The 25,989-nt window shown below is 38.3% G+C and overlaps 3 protein-coding genes across 4 annotated transcripts in view; 2 read left to right on the top strand and 1 right to left on the bottom strand.

Moving 5' to 3' along the window:
• Window positions 1-57: 57 nt before the first annotated feature.
• LOC133661346 (small lysine-rich protein 1) lies at window positions 58-2,652 on the top strand. Its single transcript, XM_062064497.1, has 3 exons — window positions 58-147; window positions 250-290; window positions 2,003-2,652. The coding sequence occupies exons 2-3, from the start codon at window positions 288-290 to the stop codon at window positions 2,249-2,251; spliced, it is 252 nt and encodes an 83-aa protein (XP_061920481.1). The 5' UTR covers window positions 58-147; window positions 250-287; the 3' UTR covers window positions 2,252-2,652.
• On the bottom strand, window positions 2,299-5,519 carry stmp1 (short transmembrane mitochondrial protein 1). The gene is made up of 3 exons (XM_062064498.1): window positions 5,360-5,519; window positions 5,109-5,162; window positions 2,299-2,709 (listed from the first exon to the last, which is right to left on the bottom strand). Exons 1-3 carry the CDS (start codon window positions 5,372-5,374, stop codon window positions 2,638-2,640), a joined length of 141 nt encoding a protein of 46 aa, XP_061920482.1. The 5' UTR covers window positions 5,375-5,519; the 3' UTR covers window positions 2,299-2,637.
• A 112-nt stretch (window positions 5,520-5,631) lies between these two features.
• Window positions 5,632-25,989, top strand: part of LOC133661342 (dynamin-1-like protein) — a 20,383-nt gene continuing 25 nt past the window's right edge. The window contains exons 1-18 of one of the 2 annotated variants that reach the window (XM_062064482.1): window positions 5,632-5,865; window positions 11,308-11,449; window positions 11,767-11,813; window positions 11,890-11,961; window positions 12,090-12,176; window positions 13,810-13,972; window positions 14,046-14,166; window positions 14,329-14,460; window positions 17,058-17,264; window positions 17,398-17,518; window positions 17,593-17,748; window positions 17,818-17,907; window positions 20,755-20,847; window positions 20,976-21,029; window positions 24,721-24,855; window positions 24,925-25,034; window positions 25,209-25,368; window positions 25,441-25,989. The exon at window positions 25,441-25,989 is cut by the window's right edge and continues 25 nt beyond it. In XM_062064482.1, the coding sequence (XP_061920466.1) occupies window positions 5,764-5,865; window positions 11,308-11,449; window positions 11,767-11,813; window positions 11,890-11,961; window positions 12,090-12,176; window positions 13,810-13,972; window positions 14,046-14,166; window positions 14,329-14,460; window positions 17,058-17,264; window positions 17,398-17,518; window positions 17,593-17,748; window positions 17,818-17,907; window positions 20,755-20,847; window positions 20,976-21,029; window positions 24,721-24,855; window positions 24,925-25,034; window positions 25,209-25,368; window positions 25,441-25,497 (2,049 nt within the window). In that variant the 5' untranslated portion in view covers window positions 5,632-5,763 and the 3' untranslated portion in view covers window positions 25,498-25,989. Of the gene's footprint in view, window positions 5,866-11,307; window positions 11,450-11,766; window positions 11,814-11,889; window positions 11,962-12,089; window positions 12,177-13,809; window positions 13,973-14,045; window positions 14,167-14,328; window positions 14,461-17,057; window positions 17,265-17,397; window positions 17,519-17,592; window positions 17,749-17,817; window positions 17,908-20,754; window positions 20,848-20,975; window positions 21,030-24,720; window positions 24,859-24,924; window positions 25,035-25,208; window positions 25,369-25,440 lie in introns of both variants that reach the window. The other variant, XM_062064481.1, reaches the window with a different exon arrangement.

The raw sequence follows: 25,989 nt of genomic DNA, 5'->3' as shown, positions 1-25,989 counted from the left end.
TGCATTGTCAAGACTTTTATTGGCTTGTGCAAGAGCCAGACCTTTGGCATTCAAGCCTGTTCTGTTCCTATGACAACGGGGCATAAACAAACCAGGAGCAAGGTTGAATCTTTTCCTGTTGCCGTTTCAGCCTGCGCAAACAACTTGGTAAGCTGTTTATATTGTTGGGACAAGTTCTTTAAATGTGTATTTGGAAACAGCTACATTTTTAATGTGTTAAGACATACTAAAGAATATCTCATTTAACAGATGGACTGATTTAAGGAAGTCGGCCTCAACTCAAGACTATGGTAAGGTTATGTTGTTGTTTTTAAACAGAACTAATATATACAGGTAAAAGCCAGTAAATTAGAATATTTTGAAAAACTTGATTTATTTCAGTAATTGCATTCAAAAGGTGTAACTTGTACATTATATTTATTCATTGCACACAGACTGATGCATTCAAATGTTTATTTCATTTAATTTTGATGATTTGAAGTGGCAACAAATGAAAATCCAAAATTCCGTGTGTCACAAAATTAGAATATTACTTAAGGCTAATACAAAAAAGGGATTTTTAGAAATGTTGGCCAACTGAAAAGTATGAAAATGAAAAATATGAGCATGTACAATACTCAATACTTAGTTGGAGCTCCTTTTGCCTCAATTACTGCGTTAATGCGGCGTGGCATGGAGTCGATGAGTTTCTGGCACTGCTCAGGTGTTATGAGAGCCCAGGTTGCTCTGATAGTGGCCTTCAACTCTTCTGCGTTTTTGGGTCTGGCATTCTGCATCTTCCTTTTCACAATACCCCACAGATTTTCTATGGGGCTAAGGTCAGGGGAGTTGGCGGGCCAATTTAGAACAGAAATACCATGGTCCGTAAACCAGGCACGGGTAGATTTTGCGCTGTGTGCAGGCGCCAAGTCCTGTTGGAACTTGAAATCTCCATCTCCATAGAGCAGGTCAGCAGCAGGAAGCATGAAGTGCTCTAAAACTTGCTGGTAGACTGCTGCGTTGACCCTGGATCTCAGGAAACAGAGTGGACCGACACCAGCAGATGACATGGCACCCCAAACCATCACTGATGGTGGAAACGAAAGCAAATTTTGCATTTCCTTTGGAAATCGAGGTCCCAGAGTCTGGAGGAAGACAGGAGAGGCACAGGATCCACGTTGCCTGAAGTCTAGTGTAATGTTTCCACCATCAGTGATGGTTTGGGGTGCCATGTCATCTGCTGGTGTCGGTCCACTCTGTTTCCTGAGATCCAGGGTCAACGCAGCCGTCTACCAGCAAGTTTTAGAGCACTTCATGCTTCCTGCTGCTGACCTGCTCTATGGAGATGGAGATTTCAAGTTCCAACAGGACTTGGCGCCTGCACACAGCGCAAAATCTACCCGTGCCTGGTTTACGGACCATGGTATTTCTGTTCTAAATTGGCCCGCCAACTCCCCTGACCTTAGCCCCATAGAAAATCTGTGGGGTATTGTGAAAAGGAAGATGCAGAATGCCAGACCCAAAAACGCAGAAGAGTTGAAGGCCACTATCAGAGCAACCTGGGCTCTCATAACACTGAGCAGTGCCAGAAACTCATGGACTCCATGCCACGCCGCATTAACGCAGTAATTGAGGCAAAAGAAGCTCCAACCAAGTATTGAGTATTGTACATGCTCATATTTTTCATTTTCATACTTTTCAGTTGGCCAACATTTCTAAAAATCCCTTTTTTGTATTAGCCTTAAGTAATATTCTAATTTTGTGACACACGGAATTTTGGATTTTCATTTGTTGCCACTTCAAATCATCAAAATTAAATGAAATAAACATTTGAATGCATCAGTCTGTGTGCAATGAATAAATATAATGTACAAGTTACACCTTTTGAATGCAATTACTGAAATAAATCAAGTTTTTCAAAATATTCTAATTTACTGGCTTTTACCTGTATATATATATTTTTTTTAAATTACATTATATTTATATAACCACAAACGAGTGACAATGTGTACTTTTTTCAAAGACCACCAAATCCACAAAATCAAGATCTCACAGCATCAAACCTGCCAAGAAGACTGGGAGTCCGAAGACAGGCAAAAAAAGGTCCTCTAGTGACAAAGCTGCCAAAAAAGACGTGGACATCCTCAGTCCAGCAGCCATGCAGAACGTGTCCTACATTGCTCACAATGCATCTGCCTGCTTGGAGTTCAGAGGGTATGGGTGGTTGAAGGACAAGAGAAAAAAGGGAAAAAAACGGAAAAAACTAAAGTAAGTTTTTCAACTGCAAAGTGAAGAGGAATTTATTCTGATTCAACAACGTCAATGAAAAAATACACAAGTGTTGTGTAGCATTTATTCATGTTTATATTGCATTATACAATATTACATTAAGTGTATATAGTGAGTAGGTTCTAACTGTTTTGCAATTATACCGGGTAATTGTCAAAAAAGCTTGGCCAAATGCTAACACATTGGATTTGCAATGTAACTTTTAACCCAGTAAGCATAATAGAAATATAGGTAACAATGAAACATGTAAATATGTTTCAGGCACTGTCAATAATCCCCATACAAAATGTACACTTGTTCCACAACCCTGTAAAATAAATACATCATCTGCAGAGTGCATCATGTTGCCGGAAACATCATCCAAGGTGCTCACTCTGGTGGCTTCTTCTTGGCCTCCACATCTTTCTTGAAAGTCTCAATTCTTTTGGATATGTTGGGAACCTGAATGACAATACAATGTGCGACGCAGACAAACAAAAAATATTGAGTTTACCCTATTCTTGTGTTACAAACACCAACCTTTTTGAGCCCATGGACCAACTGATTTTTGTCAAAACTAACACCAGCAGTGAGGAAAATATTGGTGCATGCTAGACCTTGGCAATATATTGCTGTTGTGATGTACTGAAGTATAAGACTGAGAAACATTTTATTTGCTAGTGACAGGCACAGCATCTTTTAAACCATTTTTCAGCAAAGTCTTGCTTTAGTTGGACAGTTCTGAATAGTCCCTTTAAACCATAATCCAAAATTGCTTCTTCTACCAACACAAGGTATTTGGCTGATTTGCATGACGGGAAGTAACAAAACTATATTTTAAGTAACTGCTGTCATATCCCGATTATCCTTATTGGCCTGGACGAAAATGTAATATTTTAGTTTGTACGCGCTTGCCAGTTTTGATCCCGAGGTGAAGTTTAAGTGAATATTATTATTAAATTAAATTTAAAAAATCACAGCCAAATGAAGCCAGCAGAGACCTGATCATTTAGCCACCAAAGCGGATCCCCTCAACGCCCTGAGTGTGCCAAGTAATTCTGTCCATTAAAGTTATGAACAGAATTGGTGACAAAGGGCAGCCCTGGTGGAGTCCCAGCCTCAGTGGAAACGGGTCAGAAAGACTGACTGCCGGTTATGCAGACCAGGCTTTGACACGATCATACAGGAAGCGGACCCCTGCAATCAGATGGGCCGATTATCCATATTTCTGGACCCCAGGACTTCCCGTGGGACACGGTCCAATGCCTTTTCCGAGTCCACAAAACACATGGGCAAACTCCCACACACCTTGCCGAGAGTATAGAGCTGACTCTTGAATTCGAGGTTCGACTATCTGACGTAGCCTTCTCTCTAGTACACCTGAATTGACCTTACGAGGAAGGCTGAGAGGAGTGTGAGGGTGAACACATCCATTTTAAGGAGAGGAACCACCACCCTAGTCTGCCAATCCAGAGGTACCGCCCCCAAAGTCCACACAATGCTGCATTGACTTGTTAACCAAGACAGCCACACACAGCTTTAGGAAATCCGGGCTCGTCCACCCCTGGAGCTTCTTAACTATCTAGGCAACCTCAGAATCCCCAGGCACTGCTTCCTTAAAGGAAAATGTGTAGGTGGGATTGAGGAGGTCTTCAAAATATTCCTTCCACCGATTCACAACGTCACAAGTCAAGGCCAGCAGCACACCATCCCCACCATACACGGTGTTGACAGTGGCTGCTTCCCCTTCCTTAGAGGGCGGATGGTGGTCCAGAATATCTTTGAAACCATCCAGAAGTTGTTCTTCATTGCTTCTCCAGACTAGCCCTGAGTTTTTGCTTCAGGGACTCCGCTTAGCCTGTAGATACTGGTCAGCTGCCTCGTCCCATAAACCAAAAAGACCCGATAGAACTCCTTTTTCAACCTGACGCCATCCCTCAATGTTGGTGTCCACCAGCGGGTTCTGGAATTAGCGCCACGACAGGCACCAACTACCTTGCGGCCACAGCTCCGGTCACCCGCCTCGACAATAGAGAGACGGAAGGAACATGGCCTACTCGGACTCATTATTCTCGCCTCCCTCTGAACATTTTTAAAGCTCCTCGGAAGGTTGGAATTGAAACTCTCTCCGACAGGAGACGCTGCAAGCTGTTCCCAGCAGACAGTCACAATCTGTTAGGGCCTGCCAGGTCTGACCGGCGTCCTCCCCCTCCATCGGAGCAAACTCACCACATGGTGGTGATTGTTCCTATCTTCACCTATGGGGATAAGCTTTGGGTTGTGACCGCAAGTACAAGATCGCGGATACAAGCTGTAGGATGGCAGGGCTCTCCCTTGGAGATAGGGCAGGAAGCTTGGTCATTCGGGAGGGCTCGAAGTAAAGTCGCTGCTCCTCCTAATCGAGAAGAGTCAGATGAGGTGGCTTTGGCATCGGGCTAGGATGCCCCCAGGACGCGTCCCTGGGAAGGTGTTCGAACAGTAAGGAGGCCACGAGGAAGACCCAAGACACGTTGGAGAGATTAGGTCTCCCAACTGGCCTGGGAACGCCTCGGGATCCCCCGGGAGGAGCTGGATGAATTAGCTAGGCTGCTAGGGAGAGGGAAGTCTAAGCTTCTCTGCTTCGGCTGGTACACCCGACCAAACCCGGAAGAGGAAAATCCAAAATAGATGTCAATTTTATTTGACGGTTATAAATATTTATAGCACCCAATTTGTCACTTACTACGAACCTATACAAGACCCTTGTATAGGTGTGTGAATGTGGAAATAGTGTCAAAGCGCTTTGAGTTCCTTAAAAAGGTAGAAAAGCGCTATACAAGTACGACCCATTTACCATATGTGAATGTTTGTGGATAACTTACATCGTAGTTTTGAGCGAGGTACATTCCCACAATGTTGCCCAAGGTGAATCCGGCCTGAAAGGCAAAGATTTATCAGACAATTTCAAGGCAGTTAGTCTCATATTCATTTAAAAAAATATATATATTTTGAAAGCTAGAATCTGTACTGGAGTGCTCGCTAACCAAGTATCACTGATTAGCTTTCGATTAAAACAAACATGCTAGCGTCAAGCCTTTTAATTAAACCGTCGATTAAAGTTTGTTTAACTCACCAGGAACTGTAGCATAGTGCAATAATAAAGGTTTGGCGATGTCAGACTTAATTCTCGGACGTACAAAAAAAAAAAGTTACTAAATTTAAGCTTTGAGGCTGATCATACAAGCTAGCGACGTCTGTCAAAGATAGGCTGTCATCAACAAAGTGTGTACGCATGCGCGAGAGCTAAAACGGAAGAAACGTCCCATCGCGTTGTTTCCCGAGAAGACGCTTTGTAGTCCTTTTTCCGTGTTCGCCTCAAAGCGAGGGTTGTTTTAAACTACAACTCCCAAAATGCCAAACCGCCTGTCAAAGTGGCTGCTGTTGTCGCAATGGTGGCGACGGCGAGACATTGAATGACTTTGGCTCAATCCCGAAAATAGCCGGCGAATCGGTCTTGTTGCTGATAAAACCGACGGCATGGAGGCGCTAATTCCTGTGATAAACAAGCTCCAGGATGTGTTCAACACAGTGGGGTCGGATATTATCCAGCTGCCGCAGATAGCCGTGGTGGGGACGCAGGTAGAGTAAAGTGTCATGCTAACCATTGTTTATGTTCATAATGTAGCTTGTCCATGAACCTCACGAGAACTGATTCAGTCAAAACAAAATGTACATTTTTATTACAACCTACACACATAACTGTCATCCATTTCAATGATAACCTTCAAACAGTGCTATTTTAGGGATGCTATCACGCTTTTAGTTAAAACAGGTCACTGCTATGATAAAAGTCAGGTGCATTTAGTCTTGTTTGCCTCCATCCGAATATTTCACTTGTTACTGTATGGCGTTGTACTATAAGTTTGATTTAAGTTTATATGATCATGCAAACATGTACAGTATGATGCACACAATTCACGTATAATTTCCCGTACATGTTTGAAAAGTATTTGGAAGAAGGACAGCTTATTTATTCCTTTTACCCCTTTTTTACTTCATAGCAATTACTAACGTGTGTTCACTTCCTGACTGTTCTCACTTTGTAACACAATTTCAATCGATGGGCACCCCCCCCCCCCCCCCCCCCCCCCCGCGACCCCAAAAGGGACAAGCGGTAGAAAATGGATGGATAATATACACAACAGTTCTCATTAACAAATAGTTCAGTAATTTATGGGTCACATAATGAGATGACTGGGATTGTCTAAGTTTTAATAGGGTTCAAAATGTTAATCAAGATTCTTCTCCCTTGATCAATTAATTTAAACCAGGGGTGTCCAAACTTTTTCCACTGAGGGCCGCACACTGAAAAATCAAAGCAAGCGGGGGCCATTGTGATATTTTTTATTTTAAAAACCAATATATGTATACAAAATATACTTTGATCCACTCAGGCTTGATCCTGGGGACCCCAAAGGGTTTTGGTCAAAAAATATTAAAAATGTGTCATTATTTAGTATTATCTTTATTATTATTATTATTATTATTATTCAAGGTTTAAATCTCTAGATCAACATAAGTTCTATCCGTCAGTATAATGATTTTAAAGATTTAAGTTGTATGCTCTTTGTCAAAGAAAACATTTTTTTATGGAAAAAAACACAAAATATGCAATATTTTCCCCCAATAACATTTTTAAGTGGAATATTTGATATATATATATGATTATATAATTGAAGCCTTAAAAATGTCAATATTTCATAACAACATGAATTCATTATTATTTTTGGAGCAATGACACACACAAAAAAAAATCTCACTAAAATTATTGGGGATCCAAAAGGGTCCTAGTCATTAAAATGTTAAAATAAATTATACAATTTTTTTACTGTTTACTTTTAACACAATAATCTCGATCAACTTCAGATCCATCCGTCAATTATAAGTTTTATTGTTTGTTTTTTGTTTGTTCGTTTTAGGCCCTTCTTTAAAAAAAACAAAAAAAAACAGCTCAGTTTTTTATATGGCAAACACAAAATATGCAACATTTTCCCTAAAGAATATGTCAAAGTGGAATATTTAATGTGACGTAATTGGAGCTTTGTCAATAATTCATAATGACATTGGTTTTGATTCATTTTTTTCTTTTTAAGAAAGAAACGGCCTGCATGACAGCTTTGTGTTATTAGAGTAAACATTGCGACATGTTCTTGTTACATTTAACCTGTTTGCTCTTTTATACCACTTTTTATGTTTTTTTATATTGTATTTTTAGAATGTGCGGTGGGGCTGTTAAAAAAAGACATGCGGGCCGCAAATGGCCCCCGGGCCGCACTTTGGACACCCCTGATTTAAACAGTTTCTTAAACTGAATCACACTAGTACATTGTTTAACTTCTTTGATTATTCCATTGCATAATGTAATTCAACAGACTGATATGCTGAATGTTTTAAGTGTTGTACATGCACACAAATGTTTGAAGTTGTATTTTCCCCCTAAGGTTACATTTCTTCTCTTTTGTTGAGTAGAATTGTTGTACATTTATTGGGTAGCAGGGTATAGTTTACTTTGTACATAATTTGTTTGATTGATTGATTGAAACTTTTATTAGTAGATTGCACAGTACAGTACATATTCCGTACAATTGACCACTAAATGGTAACACCCGAATACGTTTTTCAACTTGTTTAAGTCGGGGTCCACGTTAATCAATTCATGGGGTTCTGTTTGCAAATGCACAGAGTCATTGAATTTCAGTATTTTTGGTTCAATAATTAAAAGGTTTGCTTGTGTTTTCTCTATATCCAACATTATGTATTATTCTGATTGACTTCTTTTGTAACACTGTTAGTAAATGATGTGCACTTTTGTAAGTATTGCCCCATATTTCTGCACAATAACTCTTATATTGTATCACTAGCAAGTAGTAGAGAATATGGAGTGACTTTTGGTCCAGAACAAAGTCAACTTTATTCATGATTGATATATTTTTTGCCATGTTATGTTGTATATTTTTTACATGAGATTTCCAGTTCATTTTATTGTCTATTATTACACCTAAAAATGAGATTGATTTTACTCTTTCAATGTCTACTCTGTCTATTTGGTTTTGTGTTTGATTTTCTCTTCTACTGTTGCCAAATAGCATTCATTTAGTTTTGCTTGGATTCAAAGATGTTTTTGTCAAACCTCTCTTTAATTTGTAAATTTCTTCTGTTATTTGTATTAGCTTCTGTGTGTTCTCTCCTGAACAAAACCCAGTTGTCTGCAAATAGTACTAACTTTAAGTCCTTTGTAACTCTATCAATGTCGTTTCAGTGTTTCCCATAAACTGCCAAGATACACGTGGGGGCGTGGTTATGGGCGTGGTCACCATTACATCATCGAGTAATTTGCATAATTTACTACAATGATATGATTTTCTCTAAAAAGGCTCAAAAAATGTATACTTACTAATTAATAATAACAGTTTTGTTTTAAACGTCCATCCATCCATCCATTTTACAATATAATTACAACACTTTATGTACATATTTATATACAGATTTGAACAATAAGTTATTCACTGAAATATATTTATTAATTGTGGTTCTTACAAAAAATATATCTTATAAAATATAAGAGCTAAAATGTCCCTTAAAGCTCTGCCCCTTTTAATTAGTGCATACTAAATGATTTAAAGGCCTACTGAAATGAATTTTTTTTATTTAAACGGGGATAGCAGATCTATTCTATGTGTCATACTTGATCATTTCGCGATATTGCCATATTTTTGCTGAAAGGATTTAGTATAGAACAACGACGATAAAGATTGCAACTTTTGGTATCTGATAAAAAAAAGGCTTGCACCTACCGGAAGTAGCGTGACGTAGTCAGTTGAACATATACGCAAAGTTCCCTATTGTTTACAATGATGGCCGCATGAAGTGAGAGAGATTCGGACCGAGAAAGCGACAATTTCCCCATTAATTTGAGCGAGGATGAAAGATTTGTGGATGAGTAAAGTGCAAGTGAAGGACTAGTGGGGAGTTGAAGCTATTCAGATAGGGAAGATGCTGTGAGAGCCGGGGGTGACCTGATATTCAGCTGGGAATGACTACAACAGTAAATAAACACAAGACATATATATACTCTATTAGCCACAACACAACCAGGCTTATATTTAATATGCCACAAATTAATCCTGCATAAAAACACCTGCGTGTTTGTTATGCTAGCTCCTAGCTCCTCTGCTAGCTCCTAGCTCCATAGAACACGCCAATACAATTCAAACACCTGATCAACACACACAATCACTCAGCCCAAAAGACCGTTCACCTAACCCAAGGTTCATAAAGCTTATATATTTTTAAAAAGTTACGTACGTGACGCGCACATACGGTCAAGTTATCGAATGTTTAGCAGCCAAGGCTGCATACTCACGGTACCTGATATTCAGCTGGGAATGACTACAACAGTAAATAAACACAAGACATATATATACTCTATTAGCCACAACACAACCAGGCTTATATTTAATATGCCACAAATTAATCCTGCATAATAACACCTGCGTGTTTGTTATGCTAGCTCCTAGCTCCTCTGCTAGCTCCTAGCTCCATAGAACACGCCAATACAATTCAAACACCTGATCAACACACACAATCACTCAGCCCAAAAGACCGTTCACCTAACCCAAGGTTCATAAAGCTTATATATTTTTAAAAAGTTACGTACGTGACGCGCACTTACGGTACGGTACGTGTTATGCTAGCTCCTAGCTCCTCTGCTAGCTCCTAGCTCCATAGAACACGCCAATACAATTCAAACACATGATCAACACACACAATCACTCAGCCCAAAAGACCGTTCACCTAACCCAAGGTTCATAAAGCTTATATATTTTAAAAAAGTTACGTACATACGCAAAAAAAAGCCAAAGCTGCATACTCACAGTAGCACGTCTGCGTCTTTGTCATCCAAATCAAAGTAATCCTGGTAAGAGTCTGTGTTGTCCCAGTTCTCTACAGGCGTCTGTGTATCCAAATCAAAAGTCCTCCTGGTTAGAGTCTCTGTTATCCGAGTTCTTCCATCTTGACTGCATCTTTCGGGAATGTAAACAAAGAAGCGCCGGCTGTGTACTGTTGTGGCTGACTACGTTCGAAAAATACGTCCATTTCGCACCGACAACTTTCTTCTTTGCTTGCTTGGCTTCCTTCTCCATAATGCAATGAACATGATTGAAACAGATTCACGAACACAGATGTCCAGAATACTGTGGAATTATGAAATGAAAACAGAGCTTTTTCATATCGGCTTCAATGTGGAAGGCATACCCGTGTTCGCCGGGCTACGTCACACGCATACGTCATCCTCAGAGGCGTTTCGAACCGGAAGTTTAGCGGCAAATTTAAAATGTCACTTTATAAGTTAACCCGGCCGTATTGGCATGTGTTATAATGTTAAGATTTCATCATTGATATATAAACTATCAGACTGCGTGGTCGGTAGTAGTGGGTTTCAGTAGGCCTTTAACTTTAGCCTACTACTACAACCATATTATTTACCAGCAACATAAAGTGAAACAGAGGCAGAGGTGTCCTGCCACAGTCAGTAACAAATAAACAGAAAACAGTAGTGGTCAAATACAAATAAGGCAACAAGAGAAGTATCCTACACTTCTCTTTTGTAAAGTAAATCTGAACAGCCTATATGGGCATCTACATCAACTATATGATTTGCCTGAGAAGCTGGACAGGACAAAAAAAAACAAACATTTTTATTTTTTTAATTTTTAATTTTATTTGTGGCGGACGTAATTCTTTCGTGGCGGGCCGCCACAAATAAATGAATGTGTGGGAAACACTGCGTTTATCTAGAGATTGAACAATTTTGGTCCCAGTATTGATCGCTGGGGTACGCCACAATAATTATTTAACTCTGTATTTAGCTCAAAATTATAGAACGGATAAAGTGTCTCATATGATTGATCCTTTTTACATGTATTATTATTTCACATGGTTTAATTTTTTCATTAGAGTTGACACTGTTTGTTGGTCCTGAAAATAAAATAATAGTTTTCACTGTTTTTGTGCCTCCAGAGCAGTGGAAAGAGTTCTGTCCTGGAGAGCCTGGTGGGCAGAGACCTGCTCCCCCGTGGCACTGGCATCGTCACCAGGCGTCCTCTCATCCTCCAGCTGGTCCACGTCGATCCTGGAGATGCCCGTAAAAATGACGACTGCGGTACGCACCAGAATTGCCAACCTTTCTATGCATGCTTTGCCGCCGTGAGATGTACATGCGGAACATGTCACACGCTTTTCTCTTTCTGTTGCTGTCTAATCACTTTGCAGATTGCAGAGTGTGCAAACGCTCCATGAAGGTGCATTTTACTGCTGTAAATGAGCCAGGATTAGCTTTGTAGCGCCATTCATCCTTCAGTCAGTCTCGCTGCTTTCTTTAGTGGAACCCCTCCATGTTGTAGCCTAGCATCCTGCACACTCTTGTTTTATTATTAAATCGGGTGTTTTTGTACTAAAATGCTTTGTTGTGTCATGCAGGCAGAGAAGGTGAAGAGTGGGGGAAGTTTCTACACACCAAAGCTATGGTAATGAGTGATTGAAAACAAAATATTACATGCATGCTAACAACTAATGTTTCTGTTTTTTTTTCTTTTGTTGCAGATTTACACCGATTTTGATGACATTAGGCAAGAAATAGAAACAGAAACAGAGCGAGTGTCAGGGAATAATAAGGTGGGACTATTTACTACTTACATTTTAAATGGTCATTTTGTATTCTTTGTCAAATTTGGTAGTATTTTCCAAACCATTCAAGTAGGTTTTATGTCAAGGTTACCTCGTTTTTGAATTGTTTTGTGCAGGGCATCAGTGATGAACCCATTCATCTGAAGATATTTTCTCCTCACGTTGTCAACCTCACCCTAGTGGACTTGCCTGGTATCACCAAGGTAGCGTGTTAAATCCCCACAGTGTTTTTTTTGTAATGAATGACAGTTTTGGGGGGTCTTGATCAGATATCGGCAAAAAAAAAAATCAGATTATATAGACTTGCATCGGAAATCTTCAATACATGTAGCTGCAACACTTTTACTTGTGGAAAGCTATTTTAGTCAAGTCATTTACACAATGGTAAACATGGTAAGCTACTAGGAGCTTGCAGCTACACAATAGCTAAGCACACACTAGCGCATAAGCTAGACATTCATAAGTGTCTTTCATTGAACAATACAGCAGTTTAAACAGAACATTTGTCATTATAAATAAGAATCAAATAATTATACAGGTTGTTGCCTTTTACTTTTTGTTTATGCATTTATATTGGACAAATTTAATAAAATAAAGAGAACAAAACAAAAGAGGAATGAAATGAAAATAACGATATAGTAGTGTGCTTCGAACATGTACCATATTTTTCGGATTATAAGTCGGACTGGTCGAAAATGCATAATAAAGAAGGGAAAAGACATATATAAGTCGCACTGGAGTATAAGTCGCATTTTTTGGGGAAATTTATTTGATAAAATCCAACACCAAGAATAGACATTTGAAAGGCAATTTAAAATGAATAAAGAATAGTGAACAACAGGCTGAATAAGTGTACGTTATATGAGGCATAAATAACCAACTGGTATGTTAACGTAACATATTATGGTAAGAGTCATTCAAATAACTATAACATATAGAACATGCTATAGGTTTACCAAACAATCTGTCACTAAATCCCATGAAATCTTCTTCCTCTGTGTCGCTTCTAAACAACTCTGCCAACTCCAAAGGTAGACAATGCGCCGCTTCCTCTTCTATCTTATTTGATATTTTACGGTAATGTGTTAATCATTTCACACATAAGTCGCTCCAGAGTATAAGTCGCACCCCCGGCCAAACTATGAAAAAAACTGCGATTTATAATCCAAAAAATATGGTATACAGTTACAATGTTTACATCACGTTTACAGTTTCACATTGTAACATGTACGGAAAGGAATAGGAAGAAGCATAGCTTATTATTTACAGATACAACATCCCCAAGGTGTATTAGAAAGTATCCAGTAACAAACGTGTCTGCAAACTTACTGCATCTTGAGCTTAATGTAATGAATTATTTTGGCCACTAAGTGTCACAAAAAAAACAAAAAAACTACCACTCCACCTCAAATTAAAGACAACCAAAGACATGCACCTGGGGATGGTTGATTGGCAACACTAAATTGGCCCTCGTGAATGAATGTGAGTGTGAATGTTGTCTGTCTATCTGTGTTGGCCCTGCGATGAGGTAGAAACTTGTCGCCCGAATGCAGCTGAGATAGGCTCCATAACCCCCCGCAACCCCAAAAGGGACAAACGGTAGAAAATGGATGGATGGATGTCTTTTCTAGATAGTCAATAATAATTAGGTTAGTGTTTTTCATACGTAACATTGTTCTCTGTTTAAATAATTCCACTTGATCAAACCTTCTGTAACATTCCACACTACAATATGATACAAGTTTGTGTGATGCATGCTGATATCAAATCAATCAACATGTCCACTTTTCATTCCTAACATTACAACTTCTAAATATTGTGTAAATGATGTCCCAGGTGCCTGTGGGCGATCAGCCCAAAGACATCGAGATCCAGATCAGAGATCTCATCCTGAAGCACATCTCCAACCCCAACTGCATCATTCTCGCCGTCACCGCCGCCAACACCGACATGGCCACGTCAGAAGCCCTCAAGGTGGCGCGGGAGGTGGACCCCGATGGTAAAGACCCACAGTGCACTTCTCCTGAGAAAGTACAGTATGTGCGAATGCTGAGACGTACACTTCCCTGCAGGCAGAAGGACGCTGGCCGTAGTGACCAAACTAGACCTGATGGACGCCGGTACTGATGCGATGGATGTGTTGATGGGCCGAGTCATTCCTGTCAAACTGGGACTTATCGGCGTAGTCAACAGGTTAGTAACATCAATTGCACTCTAGATGCATGCATCAATAGGTATTGTTCATTCATGGGTCTTTATTGTAATCAAAGTATGGCTCAATCATTCATTCAGCATCAAATATTAATGGGTGTACTGTATATGGAAAATGTAATACTGTCTGGCACGTGTTTGTAGGAGCCAGTTGGACATCAATAATAAGAAGCCGGTCGCTGATGCAATCCGTGATGAACACGCTTTCCTGCAGAAGAAATATCCGTCCTTGGCTAACAGGAACGGTACAAAATACCTGGCCAGGACCCTCAACAGGTAACACAATCATAATCAATAATGTCCTCAAACTCAGGGTGCTTAAAATGATCCAAATTAACTGGTTTTAGCATCTTCAATGCACAAAAAGTATCAGTGAGCTCTAGGGATGATGTTTGATAAGAAATTATCGAGTTCGAGCCTATTATCGAATCCTCATATCGAACCGATTCCTTATCGATTCTCTTATCGAGTCCAGATAGGTTGTTGTATATGGAAAAAAACACACAATATTTGGTTTAACAAAAGCTCACTTTTATTATATAAGAAAACAATTAAATCTAAAAAATAAATAAATATTGACTGTTGCCCCCCTAAAAAAAAAATATATATATATTGACTGTTGTTACCCAAAGTATATTAAGTGGGATTTTTCAGAAAAACAAATATATAAGGTAACACAAAAACAAGCTGTCTCTGTGATCACTATAGGTGTATAAATAATAATATAGTGTTAAATAAAATCAGTCCCTTGGGCACAAAACTGAAAATAATACAGCTCTCCAAAAAGTGCAATTCTGCTGCTATTTGACATAACTGTTTGTTATGATGCTTTGACATTTTTGCACTTTATTTCTTTATTGAAAGAAAATTCTATGAATAGAAAAGTTGTTTGCAAATGTGGTTACAATGCTAAAACATGAAAAGTTAAAGCTAAAAAAAGAAATACACTTTATTGAGTTAACATTATTTCTTTATAGGGGGAAAGATGTTATGAGCTAGGGAATATAACAACTACACTACCCATCATGCAACGGGAGTGACGAGCATGCGCGGTAGCCCCGACAAGTGTTGTTGCATGTCGTCACCCGTGAAAGTAAACATCAAGAACTCAGCCAACACGCCTCGTCTGCATTATTTATAATTAGACAGACAACACATATACAGTGTGATTTTGTTTTGTTTACAAGGAAAGAAAAACAAAAGTTAAAAAATGGAGATCATGTCATATATGTTGTATATATATGTATGTGCTGCGGTTGCTATAAGAACGTTGCGACAGCTGCCGTAAAGGAGGTGCGTTGCTAGCCTGGTTGCTATGATTCCGCTTGGTCGTAAAAGTGTTTGTCATGTGTTTGTAGTCTGCTCAAATCTCCCAGTAAAGTTATTCATTGGATTATACCTTTTATTTTGAACTTTATTACACCTTGGAGCGCTTTTTCCCGTCCATTTTTTTCCTGCTTTCGCTATCTGCGCCTAATGACTGAGCTACGTGACGTCATTTATTGTGATGTCACACGGAGCATTTCTGGTCGGGACGGGATTCGTTCCGAGGGGTTCGAATATAGAACCAACTCTTTTTCTTTACTATAGTGGTCTCGATAACGGGTACCGGTTTTTAAAAAGGGATTCGAGTCCGAGGACTCGGTTCTTTTCTTATCGAACAACCGGGAAAACCGGTTTCGAATATCATCCCTAGTGAGCTCTTACATTCTTTAATTTTTTAAATATTTGAACATGTTTCCATGGAGAGATAAATTATACAAAAACCATGCACATAAATCTGGTCAAACAGTTACCTTCTTAAATCTAAGAACTAGATTCATAAGATAGAAAATGATAAAGGAATAATGTTGCAGGGCTGTCAGACAAATTTTTATTGAGGGCCACACCGTATTATGGCTGACTACCGTGAGCCGCTTGTGAGAGTGACTGTAATGTACGGTATAAGAATTTTATGTATATAATGTATAATCACCTTACAATTCCCAATGTATTTGATTATTTGATATTTTTTCCATAAAAAATCATGGATAACTTGCTTTGAAATCATAAGTCAATGTGACTAGCAGATATTTAGGTATTTATTTGTATTATTACAACAAAATATAATGCAGTATATTATATTTGTTGTCATGACCAGATAACAAAGTTGAAAAGTTGTGGAATTCCATGCAGTACCTACATATTTTCTGTCAAAATGGAATGAAGGAATACATTTAGGAAGAAAGAGGAAGTACTTCATTGACACACATTAATTTTTGTGGCCACGTGAAATGTTGTGGCGGGCCTTCATTATGACACCTGTGATGGAATGTATCAAAATATGTGATGAGGTAGTACTGTAGAATATAATAATTAGATGGAACATCAAGAAGTTACACTAGTAGAATACATAAAACATTTAAATCAAATAGTTCATGTTTAATGTGTAACATAAATACATATAAAAATACATTACAATAAAACATACTACTAAATAGTATTTAAATGTATCTAATTTATTAGATTATTTATTTAATTAAATGTGTATTTTGGAATGATAATACATACATATTTTATCTGTATTGTTTTTTTGTAGGTATTTATTTATTTAAATACATTTTAATTGTATAGGTTTTTCAATTTTGAAAATGGCTGTAAATAATGTCATGTTCTGTAACCTATTTCAAACATTTGAATGTGTTTTTCCAGGATGTCAGCCTAATAGTTACTTTATTTGCAAGGCCCTAAGAGCAAACGAAGGGCCACGGCTCCAAAAAGTAGTATTTGTCACAAATAATGCACACAATGAAGCTTGACTCTACTCTGAAAATGGTTTTGCATATCTGCATCATAACAGAAGCGTGTGGCCTTTTCTCTTCTCCTAATGTCAGACTACTGATGCATCACATCCGCGACTGTCTGCCGGAGCTCAAGACACGGATCAACGTCCTGGCCGCTCAGTACCAGTCCCTGCTCAGCAGCTACGGCGAACCCGTGGAGGATCAGAGCGCCACCTTGCTCCAGCTCATCACCAAGTTTGCCACGGAGTACTGCAACACCATCGAGGGCACGGCCAAATACATCGAGACTGCAGAGCTGTAAGTGTCCACACAGTGGTGCTGCTGAGGCATTCAGAGGAGCTTTTATAATTTAATAATGTGCTGCAGCTGGGGAGTGAAGCAAACTCCTGACAGCTGCGTCAGCTAATATCCCCTCACTGCTGCTTGTCAGGTGCGGAGGAGCCCGAATATGTTACATATTCCATGAGACTTTTGGTAGAACTTTGGAGTGTGTGGACCCCCTAGGAGGCCTCAGTACCATCGATATCCTAACAGCCATAAGGAACGCAACCGTGAGTGCAGGATTTTCAAACATTCACCTCTCTTGCGAACGGCTAATCTCTCTCCACTCGCCGTGCTGCGCCAGGGTCCTCGCCCGTCTCTGTTTGTGCCCGAGATCTCCTTCGAGCTCCTCGTGAAGAAGCAGGTGAAACGCCTGGAGGAGCCCAGTCTGCGCTGCGTGGAGCTGGTCCACGAGGAAATGCAGAGGATCATCCAGCACTGCAGCAACTACAGCACGCAGGTCGGCGTCCGTCTTTCAGTCTGCATCTCCTATTCCGATGCTCCTGCTGACACCGAGTCATTTCTGCAGGAGCTGCAGAGATTCCCCAAACTCCACGAGGCCATCGTGGAAGTGGTCACCTCCCTCCTGAGGAAGAGACTGCCCATCACCAATGAGATGGTACCATCACACTACCTTTACACAATACACCGTGGTACCACAATCACATACTTAACCCTTTAAAGCAGTGGTCCCCAACCACCGGTCCGTGGCACATTTGCTACCGGGCCGCACAGAAACAATAATTCATTTATAAACTTCCGCATTTTTCTCTGACTTAACTTTCGCCTGTCCCACTAAACACACCAATACGCTTATTAATAGATGTATATTACAACTTCTTTGGTATAGTACATGGGACAATGAACATTAATAGGCATATAAAATGTTAATGTGTTTTTTTAGTCCTCTTTTTTTGCTGTTTTTATCTGCCGGTCCGTGACAATAATTTAATAAATTAAACCGGTCCCTGATGGGAAAAAGGTTGGGGATCTCTGCTTTAAAGAATAGAAAATTCCAGTAATTTGAAACTGGAGTATTTATTGGTTCTTCTCAACAAATCTTTTTATTTTTATTTTTTATTTTTAAAAAAAAAATCCATTTCAAATATATGATTTTCAATTTGTAAAATATTTGACACAGCTGGTCACAAAATATTTGTATGTTATTTTTGATAACAAACAAAATCATATTGCAATACACAGAAATATCTATCCTGCTAGTTCCAAACATAAAAATAACATTCGTCGTCTTCCCCCAGCTGCTTCAAATCACTCTAATTCAGGGGTCACTAACGCGGTGCCCGCGGGCACCAGGTAGCCCGTAAGGACCAGATGAGTAGCCCGCCGGCCTGTTCTAAAAATAGCTCAAATAGCAGCACTTACCAGTGAGCTGCCTCTATTTTTTAAATTGTATTTATTTACTAGCAAGCTGGTCTCGCTTTGTCCGACATTTTTAATTCTAAGAGAGACAAAACTCAAATAGAATTTGAAAATCCAAGAAAATATTTTAAAGACTTGGTCTTCAATTGTTTAAATGAATTCATTATTTTTTTTAACTTTGCCTCTCATAACTTTCAGAAAGACAATTTTAGAGAAAAAATACAACCTTAAAAATTATTTTAGGATTTTTAAACACATATACCTTTTTACCTTTTGAATTCCTTCCTCTTCTTTCCTGAGAATTTAAATCAATGTTCAAGTAAATTTATTTTTTTTATTGTAAAGAATAACAAATACATTTTAATTTAATTCTTCATTTTAGCTTCTGTTTTTTCGACGAAGAATATTTGTGAAATATTTCTTCAAACTTATTATGATCAAAATTCAAAAAAAATATTCTGGCAAATCTCGAAAATCTGTAGAATCAAATTTAAATCCTATTTCAAGGTCTTTTAAATTTCTTTTAAAAATTTTGTTCTGGAAAATCTAGAAGAAATAATGATTTGTCTTTGTTAGAAATATAGCTTGGTCCAATTTGTTATATATTCTAACAAAGTGTAGATTGGATTTTAACCTATTTAAAACATGTCATCAAAATTCTAAAATTAATCTTAATCAGGAAAAATTACTAATGATGTTCCATAAATTCTTTTTTTAAGTTTTTCTCTTCTTTTTTTCGGTTGAATTTTGAATTTTAAAGAGTCGAAATTGAAGATAAACTATGTTTCAAAATGTAATTGTCTTTTTTTTTCGTGTTTTCTTCTCTTTTAAACCGTTCAATTAAGTGTAAATATCATTAATTATTAATAATAACATAGAGTTAAAGGTAAATTGAGCAAATTGGCTATTTCTGGCAATTTATTTAAGTGTGTATCAAACTGGTAGCCCTTCGCATTAATCACTACCCAAGAAGTAGCTCTTGCTTTCAAAAAGGTTGGCGACCCCTGCTGTAATTCATTCTTTGTAATTTTCACAGCATCTTCAAGGTTGTAACTATTTGTCATCTAAAGGCAACATCAGTGTGTATTTTTTCTCATATAAATCATAAATCTATAATTTATTATCGCCACACACACACCAAGTGATAGCCACAAAGTAATACAGCAAACTGGATATGTATATTTGACCTCTAAATACACCATATTGTGTAATGTAAACATATTTGTTTATTTGAAACATCTAAAGACTGTGTGTTGACTAATTTAGAGTTACATTACCTATATACCCGCTGTTTCAAATTTGATACACACATTTTCAACACAGTTTTACTATAAATATTTAATAACATATTAGGAATTTCACACTGCATCATTTTTTTAAATTTAGCCTTTATTTAACCAGGTAAAATCCCATTGAGGTCCGAGATCTCTTTTCTAAGTGAGACCTGGCCAAGAGGGCAGCAGCAAGGTAACATTAAGAACAGTAAACAACACATAAAACATCACAATTACAACATTAAAACTTGCTCACATAACACATGTGCATACAGACAAGGTAGACTGCAGTCCTTTCACAGAAGCTTTAAACTCATTTAATGTAAAAAGGGTCTGAAGTTGAAGATTTGATTGTAGGTTATTCCAAGCCTTTAATTTAACCACAACACCAGGGGGAGCTCCACTAACCACGTTAAACCCAGATTCCGAACTAACAAAGGTCTTAACTCATTCTCTTTCTATGCCACATCAATGTGGAATGCGCTCCCAACAGGTATAAAAGAAAGGGCATCTCTATCGTCCTTCAAAACCGCAATAAAAGTTCACCTCCAGGCAGCTACAACCCTAAACTAACACCCTCCCCGGATTGCTAATAATCAAATGTAAACAATCAAATGCAGATACTTTTTCTTATGCCTTCTGATCTCTCTCTCTCTCTCTCTCTCTCTCTCTGTCTCTCTCTCTCTCTCTATGTCCACTACTTGATGTCCATACCCCCCCCCCCCCCCCCTTTCTGGATGCATTGTCAACATGACTTCCCTACTCCTGATGTCTCAAAATGCTCATTTTTAACGACTTTCCCCCTCTGTTAGGTCCACAACTTGGTTGCCATAGAGCTGGCCTACATCAACACGAAGCACCCAGACTTCGCAGACGCCTGCGGGGTCATGAACAACAACATCGAGGTGTGCGCTCTATTACATTCTTTTTAGTCAATGCAGTAAAAATTAACACTAGCAAAGATATGTGTTAATTATAAAGGATTGAATGTGCATGTTCAATTGGAGAAAGATAACCTGCAATGTGTTTGCAGGAGCAAAGAAGAAACCGGATGAGAGAGCTGCCCTCTGCTGTGCCGAGAGATAAGGTATTCTTAATTGCTGCTGATCGTTGATCAATAAAACAAGCTTAACATTTGGTGTCCAAAGTAGTGCAGATAGATTAGTACCTAAAAGCTAAGGGCGAGATCAAGTCCTAAATCTATGGGAGTGTCCTAAAGCACAATGACGCTCTGGCCTTTCTCTAAAGCAGGGGTGTCCAATAAGGTGCCCGGCGGCCATTTTCCTCACCATATTCAGAGATTTAGTTGTTCTTATCAGTGGAAAAGTTTGTACTTAGTGGTTAGACCAGGCCTGGGCAATTATTTAGACTCGGGGGGGCCACATTTAGAGAAAACAAATGTGTCTGGGGGCCGGTATATCTATTTTTAGGAACACTAATACAAAACTTCACAATAATGTCTGACTGAATGCTAAAAACGTAATAGAATTTTACATTTATCTATGAAGGATAAAACACTGAATATTGACCAAATATGAATGCCACACCCCCTTTCAATCGACACATTGTACAATCAAGTGAAACGCAACAAAAATGCAACAAACAGTGAAATATGAATACGAAAGGTACAAAATAAACTCACCTACAATCTGATATATCACTAAGCTTTAGAACTTTGTGGTGAAAATCTCCTTCCGTGTCTGTGGAAACGCTTCCCGCCCACACTGTTGGTGCCTCGTCTGAGCTGCTGTGACGTAGATGACCATAGTAACTAATTAGATGACCATAGTAACTAATTAGATGACCATAGTAACTAATTAGATGACCATAGTAACTAATTAGATTGCCATAGTAACTAATTAGATGACCATAGTAACTAATTAGATTGCCATAGTAACTAATTAGATTGCCATAGTAACTAATTAGATGACCATAGTAACTAATTAGATTGCCATAGTAAGTAATTAGATGACCATAGTAAGTAATTAGATTACCATAGTAACTAATTAGATGACTATAGTAACTAATTAGATTGCCATAGTAACTAATTAGATTGCCATAGTAACTAATTAGATGACCATAGTAACTAATTAGATTGCCATAGTAACTAATTAGATTACCATAGTAACTAATTAGATTGCCATAGTAACTAATTAGATGACCATAGTAACTAATTAGATTGCCAACTAATTATATTGCCATAGTAACTAATTAGATCACCATAGTAACTAATTAGATTGCCAACTAATTAGATTGCCATAGTAACTAATTAGATCGCCATAGTAACTAATTAGATTACCATAGTAACTAATTAGATTGCCATAGTAACTAATTAGATGACCATAGTAACTAATTAGATTGCCATAGTAACTAATTAGATTGCCATAGTAACTAATTAGATTACCATAGTAACTAGTATATCATCCAAAAGCACAGATTCCAACCATTGAAATACTTTGTATAGATGAAGACTTAGAAACCATGACTGCACATCATAATGGCAGCTACAGTTTCCATCTTAAATATCTAAAAAAAATATTTGAGAATGTCCGGCGGGCCTTAACGGGCCCGTATGTGGCCCCCGGCCCTTAATTTGCCCAGGTCTGAGTTAGAGTGTCCGCCCTGAGATGGGTGGGTCGTGAGTTCAAACCCCGGCCGAGTCATACCAAAGACTATAAAAATGGGAGCCATTACCTCCCTGCTTGGCACTCAGCATCAAGGCTTGGAATTGGGGGTTAAATCACCAAAAATGATTCCCGGGCGCGGCCACCGCTGCTGCTCACTGCTCCCCTCACCTCCCAGGGGGCGATCAAGGGTGATGGGTCAAATGCAGAGAATGATTTCGCCACACCTAGTGTGTACTTTAACACCCCTGCTCTAAAGAAACAACCTGCGCTTGTTCTTTGTCTTCCATCCACCATTGTTGCTCTCCTAGCCTCTTGGCAAGTCCCTGGCTGGCGAGCCTTCTGCGTCTGGAGCAGACACGGAAGGTGCCAAGGTGGCGCTGCGCCTGGCTACGCTATGCTATGCTGTGCCATGCTATGCTATGCTAAGCTAAGATCGACTAAAACAAGCTAAGCTGTCCTGTGTGGATCTGCACTACCAATGTTGTTGCCTTCAGTTTCACCTTCCTGCCTTCTTTTCCAACCTCTTCATCCTCGTCTGTCTTGCTTCCTTTTCTCCCTCATCCCAAAAGATCTCACTGTGGATTACTTCCATTTTATTTGTCAAGATTCTAGCATTTTATGGCATTTTTTATACAAACAAAGTACATTATCACTGGAGGAAGAAAAGGAATGCCTTGGCATGTTACACACATAACTACAGTAGATTAGGACGACACAAAGATAATCGATCCAGATGTCGATACTATCAATACATAGTATAGTATCATTATATAAACTATACAAAAGTGATTCGACCCATTTTTCTTTTTATTGTTCTTATTATTGCAGAATCATTTTAGGTGTTTTTTTGTTATCGTTTACAATCTCAGGGAGTGTTTGGATACAGGAAGGTCAACATTTTACTTATTGTGCACAAGCTACTTTATTTTGTTAAAAAAAATGTATGAAGCATTCAGTTCCACAAATGTAATACATCATTTGATTAACAACCATACCACAATGTGAAATAAGGGAGGCAAATAATGTATTTTTTGTTTTAATTTTGTCATTTTAAGATTCTGATAGCTTTGCGAAAAATACTATTGATAAAAAAATCAATAAATGAATACAAATATATTTTTTTAAATATTGGAAAAGCATAATACATTTATTTTGTGTTTTTATTTTGCCATTTTAAAGTTGCAGTAACTTTGGGGAGAAAAGCTAGTAATACTAAATCCAAAAAAATATTTAATAAAAATTAAAAAGTATTTAATGAATATATTATTTACATTTATTATATGTTTTTATGTTGGCATTTTAAGGTTGACATTTGAGAAAGAAACTATGAATAAATATTTTATAAATACAAGTATTTGAAAATGAAGGGAACTATTAAATCGTACTAAATATATAAATTAAAATAATCATCAAAATAAATAAAAGTATGTACAGTATATGTAAATATATTATTTACTGTACATTTATTTTATTTTAGCATTTTAAGGTTGTGATATTGTTGGGGGAAAAACTTAAATGCTAAATAAATAAATAAAAATGTATTTTAAAATAAATGTATACTTTAGTTCTATTTTGTATTTTTATTTTGGCATTTTAAGGTTGTAAAGCTTTGGGAAAGAAACTATATGTAAATGGTAAAATAAAAATATTTAAACTATTACAATTATATATTTACATTTATTTGTAATTAATAATTTACTAAATAAATACAAGCATTTAATCAAAATATGAAAGTATTTAATGCTTATATTATTGACATTTATTTTGTGTTTTCATTTTGGAATTTGAAGGTTGTAATAGCTTTTTGGAAAACAACTATTAATAAATACTAAATAAATACAAATATTCAATAAGTACAAATATTTAAAAAAAGTATTAAATAAAAACATATATATATATATATATATATATATATATATATATATATATATATATATATATATATATATATATATATGTATATATATATATATATATATATATATATATATATATATATATATATATATATACACTTATTTTGTGATTTTATTTAGGAATTTTGAGGTTGTGATAACTTTGGGAAATAAGCTATTAACTAATAATGAATACAAATTTAAAAACATATATTATTTATGTAATATATCATATTCCAACCTTCCATGTGTCCAGGCGCCAGCTGCAGGGCCTCAAGGCGAGCAGGATGTCACAGGCGCCTGGAGAGGGATGCTCAAGAAGGGAGAAGAAGGTCCAGGTCCAGGTTCAGGTCCAGGAAGTCCCCTTAAAGGAGCCGTCAACCTGCTGGATGTGGTAACATGCCTCCACCTTGATGAAGAGCCGCTGCTGATGGCGTGCTGACTTTGTTTCCACTCGCAGCCGGTGCCGGTCGCCAGGAAGCTGTCGTCACGTGAGCAGCGGGACTGTGAGGTCATCGAACGTCTCATCAAGTCTTACTTCCTGATTGTGCGCAAGAACATCCAAGACAGGTAGAAGATAAACGACCGTCACGGCCAAACATCATTCCAAATGTCATCTTGCTCCCCCGGGAGCTCATTAAACTCTTTTAATTGACGCCGCGTACTTGCATGGCCGCGGTATTTCAAGCGGCTGCTGACTGGGTCAAACCTGAGCCACCCCATCAACCATCTGTTCCCCCGCAGTGTGCCCAAGGCGGTGATGCACTTCCTGGTCAACCACGTGAAGGACAGTCTCCAGAGCGAGCTGGTGGGCCAGCTCTATAAGTCGGGCCTCCTCAACGACCTGCTGACCGAGTCGGAGGACATGGCCCAGCGGCGGAAGGAAGCGGCGGACATGCTCCAGGTAAAGCCGGCCGCTCGTACGACCGCCTCTTGACCGCTCCGTAACCGTCGCTTTATGCTATTTTGGCTGCAGGCGTTGCAGAAGGCCAGTCAGGTGATCGCTGAGATCCGAGAAACTCACATGTGGTGAAGTGGGACACAACACAGCACTGGACTCACAAGTACATCATCAGCACGCACTTGTTAATGCCCTCATATTCAGCATTATAACATTATTATGATAAGGAACAAATAGTCCTCTCCTCCATTTAGGAGTTGCAGTCTCACATGTTTGCACTGATGTCGCTCCACTGTAAATATTTATTTATACGTGCTTGCAGTTTGCCTTTGTTTACAAGTGTAATGTTTAGCATTTGGTGTTTCGCTCATCAGGTCCTTAAGGCTCCGGTCTTGTTGCTTATTGGCTACTGCTGCACTTTTTATTTCCAGAAGCTCTTTTGGTCCATCAAAACTCTTCTGGACTTAATGCGGTTTTGCCTCATTATGTACAATATGGCGACCACGCTCACAGCAGCTGCATCAAGTCAAGAAGATATTTGATGGATTTAAGGGCCCAGAGTTGTACTGTACATTGTTTAAAAGCATCCTGTTACAGTAGGTACATGTTACATTATAATGCAAC

This window comes from Entelurus aequoreus, linkage group LG12 (genome assembly GCF_033978785.1).
Source record: "Entelurus aequoreus isolate RoL-2023_Sb linkage group LG12, RoL_Eaeq_v1.1, whole genome shotgun sequence".
Classification (NCBI taxonomy): Eukaryota; Metazoa; Chordata; class Actinopteri; order Syngnathiformes; family Syngnathidae; genus Entelurus; species Entelurus aequoreus.
Note: the sequence above shows the minus strand (reverse complement) of the source record. Positions and strands in the feature narration are given on the sequence as shown.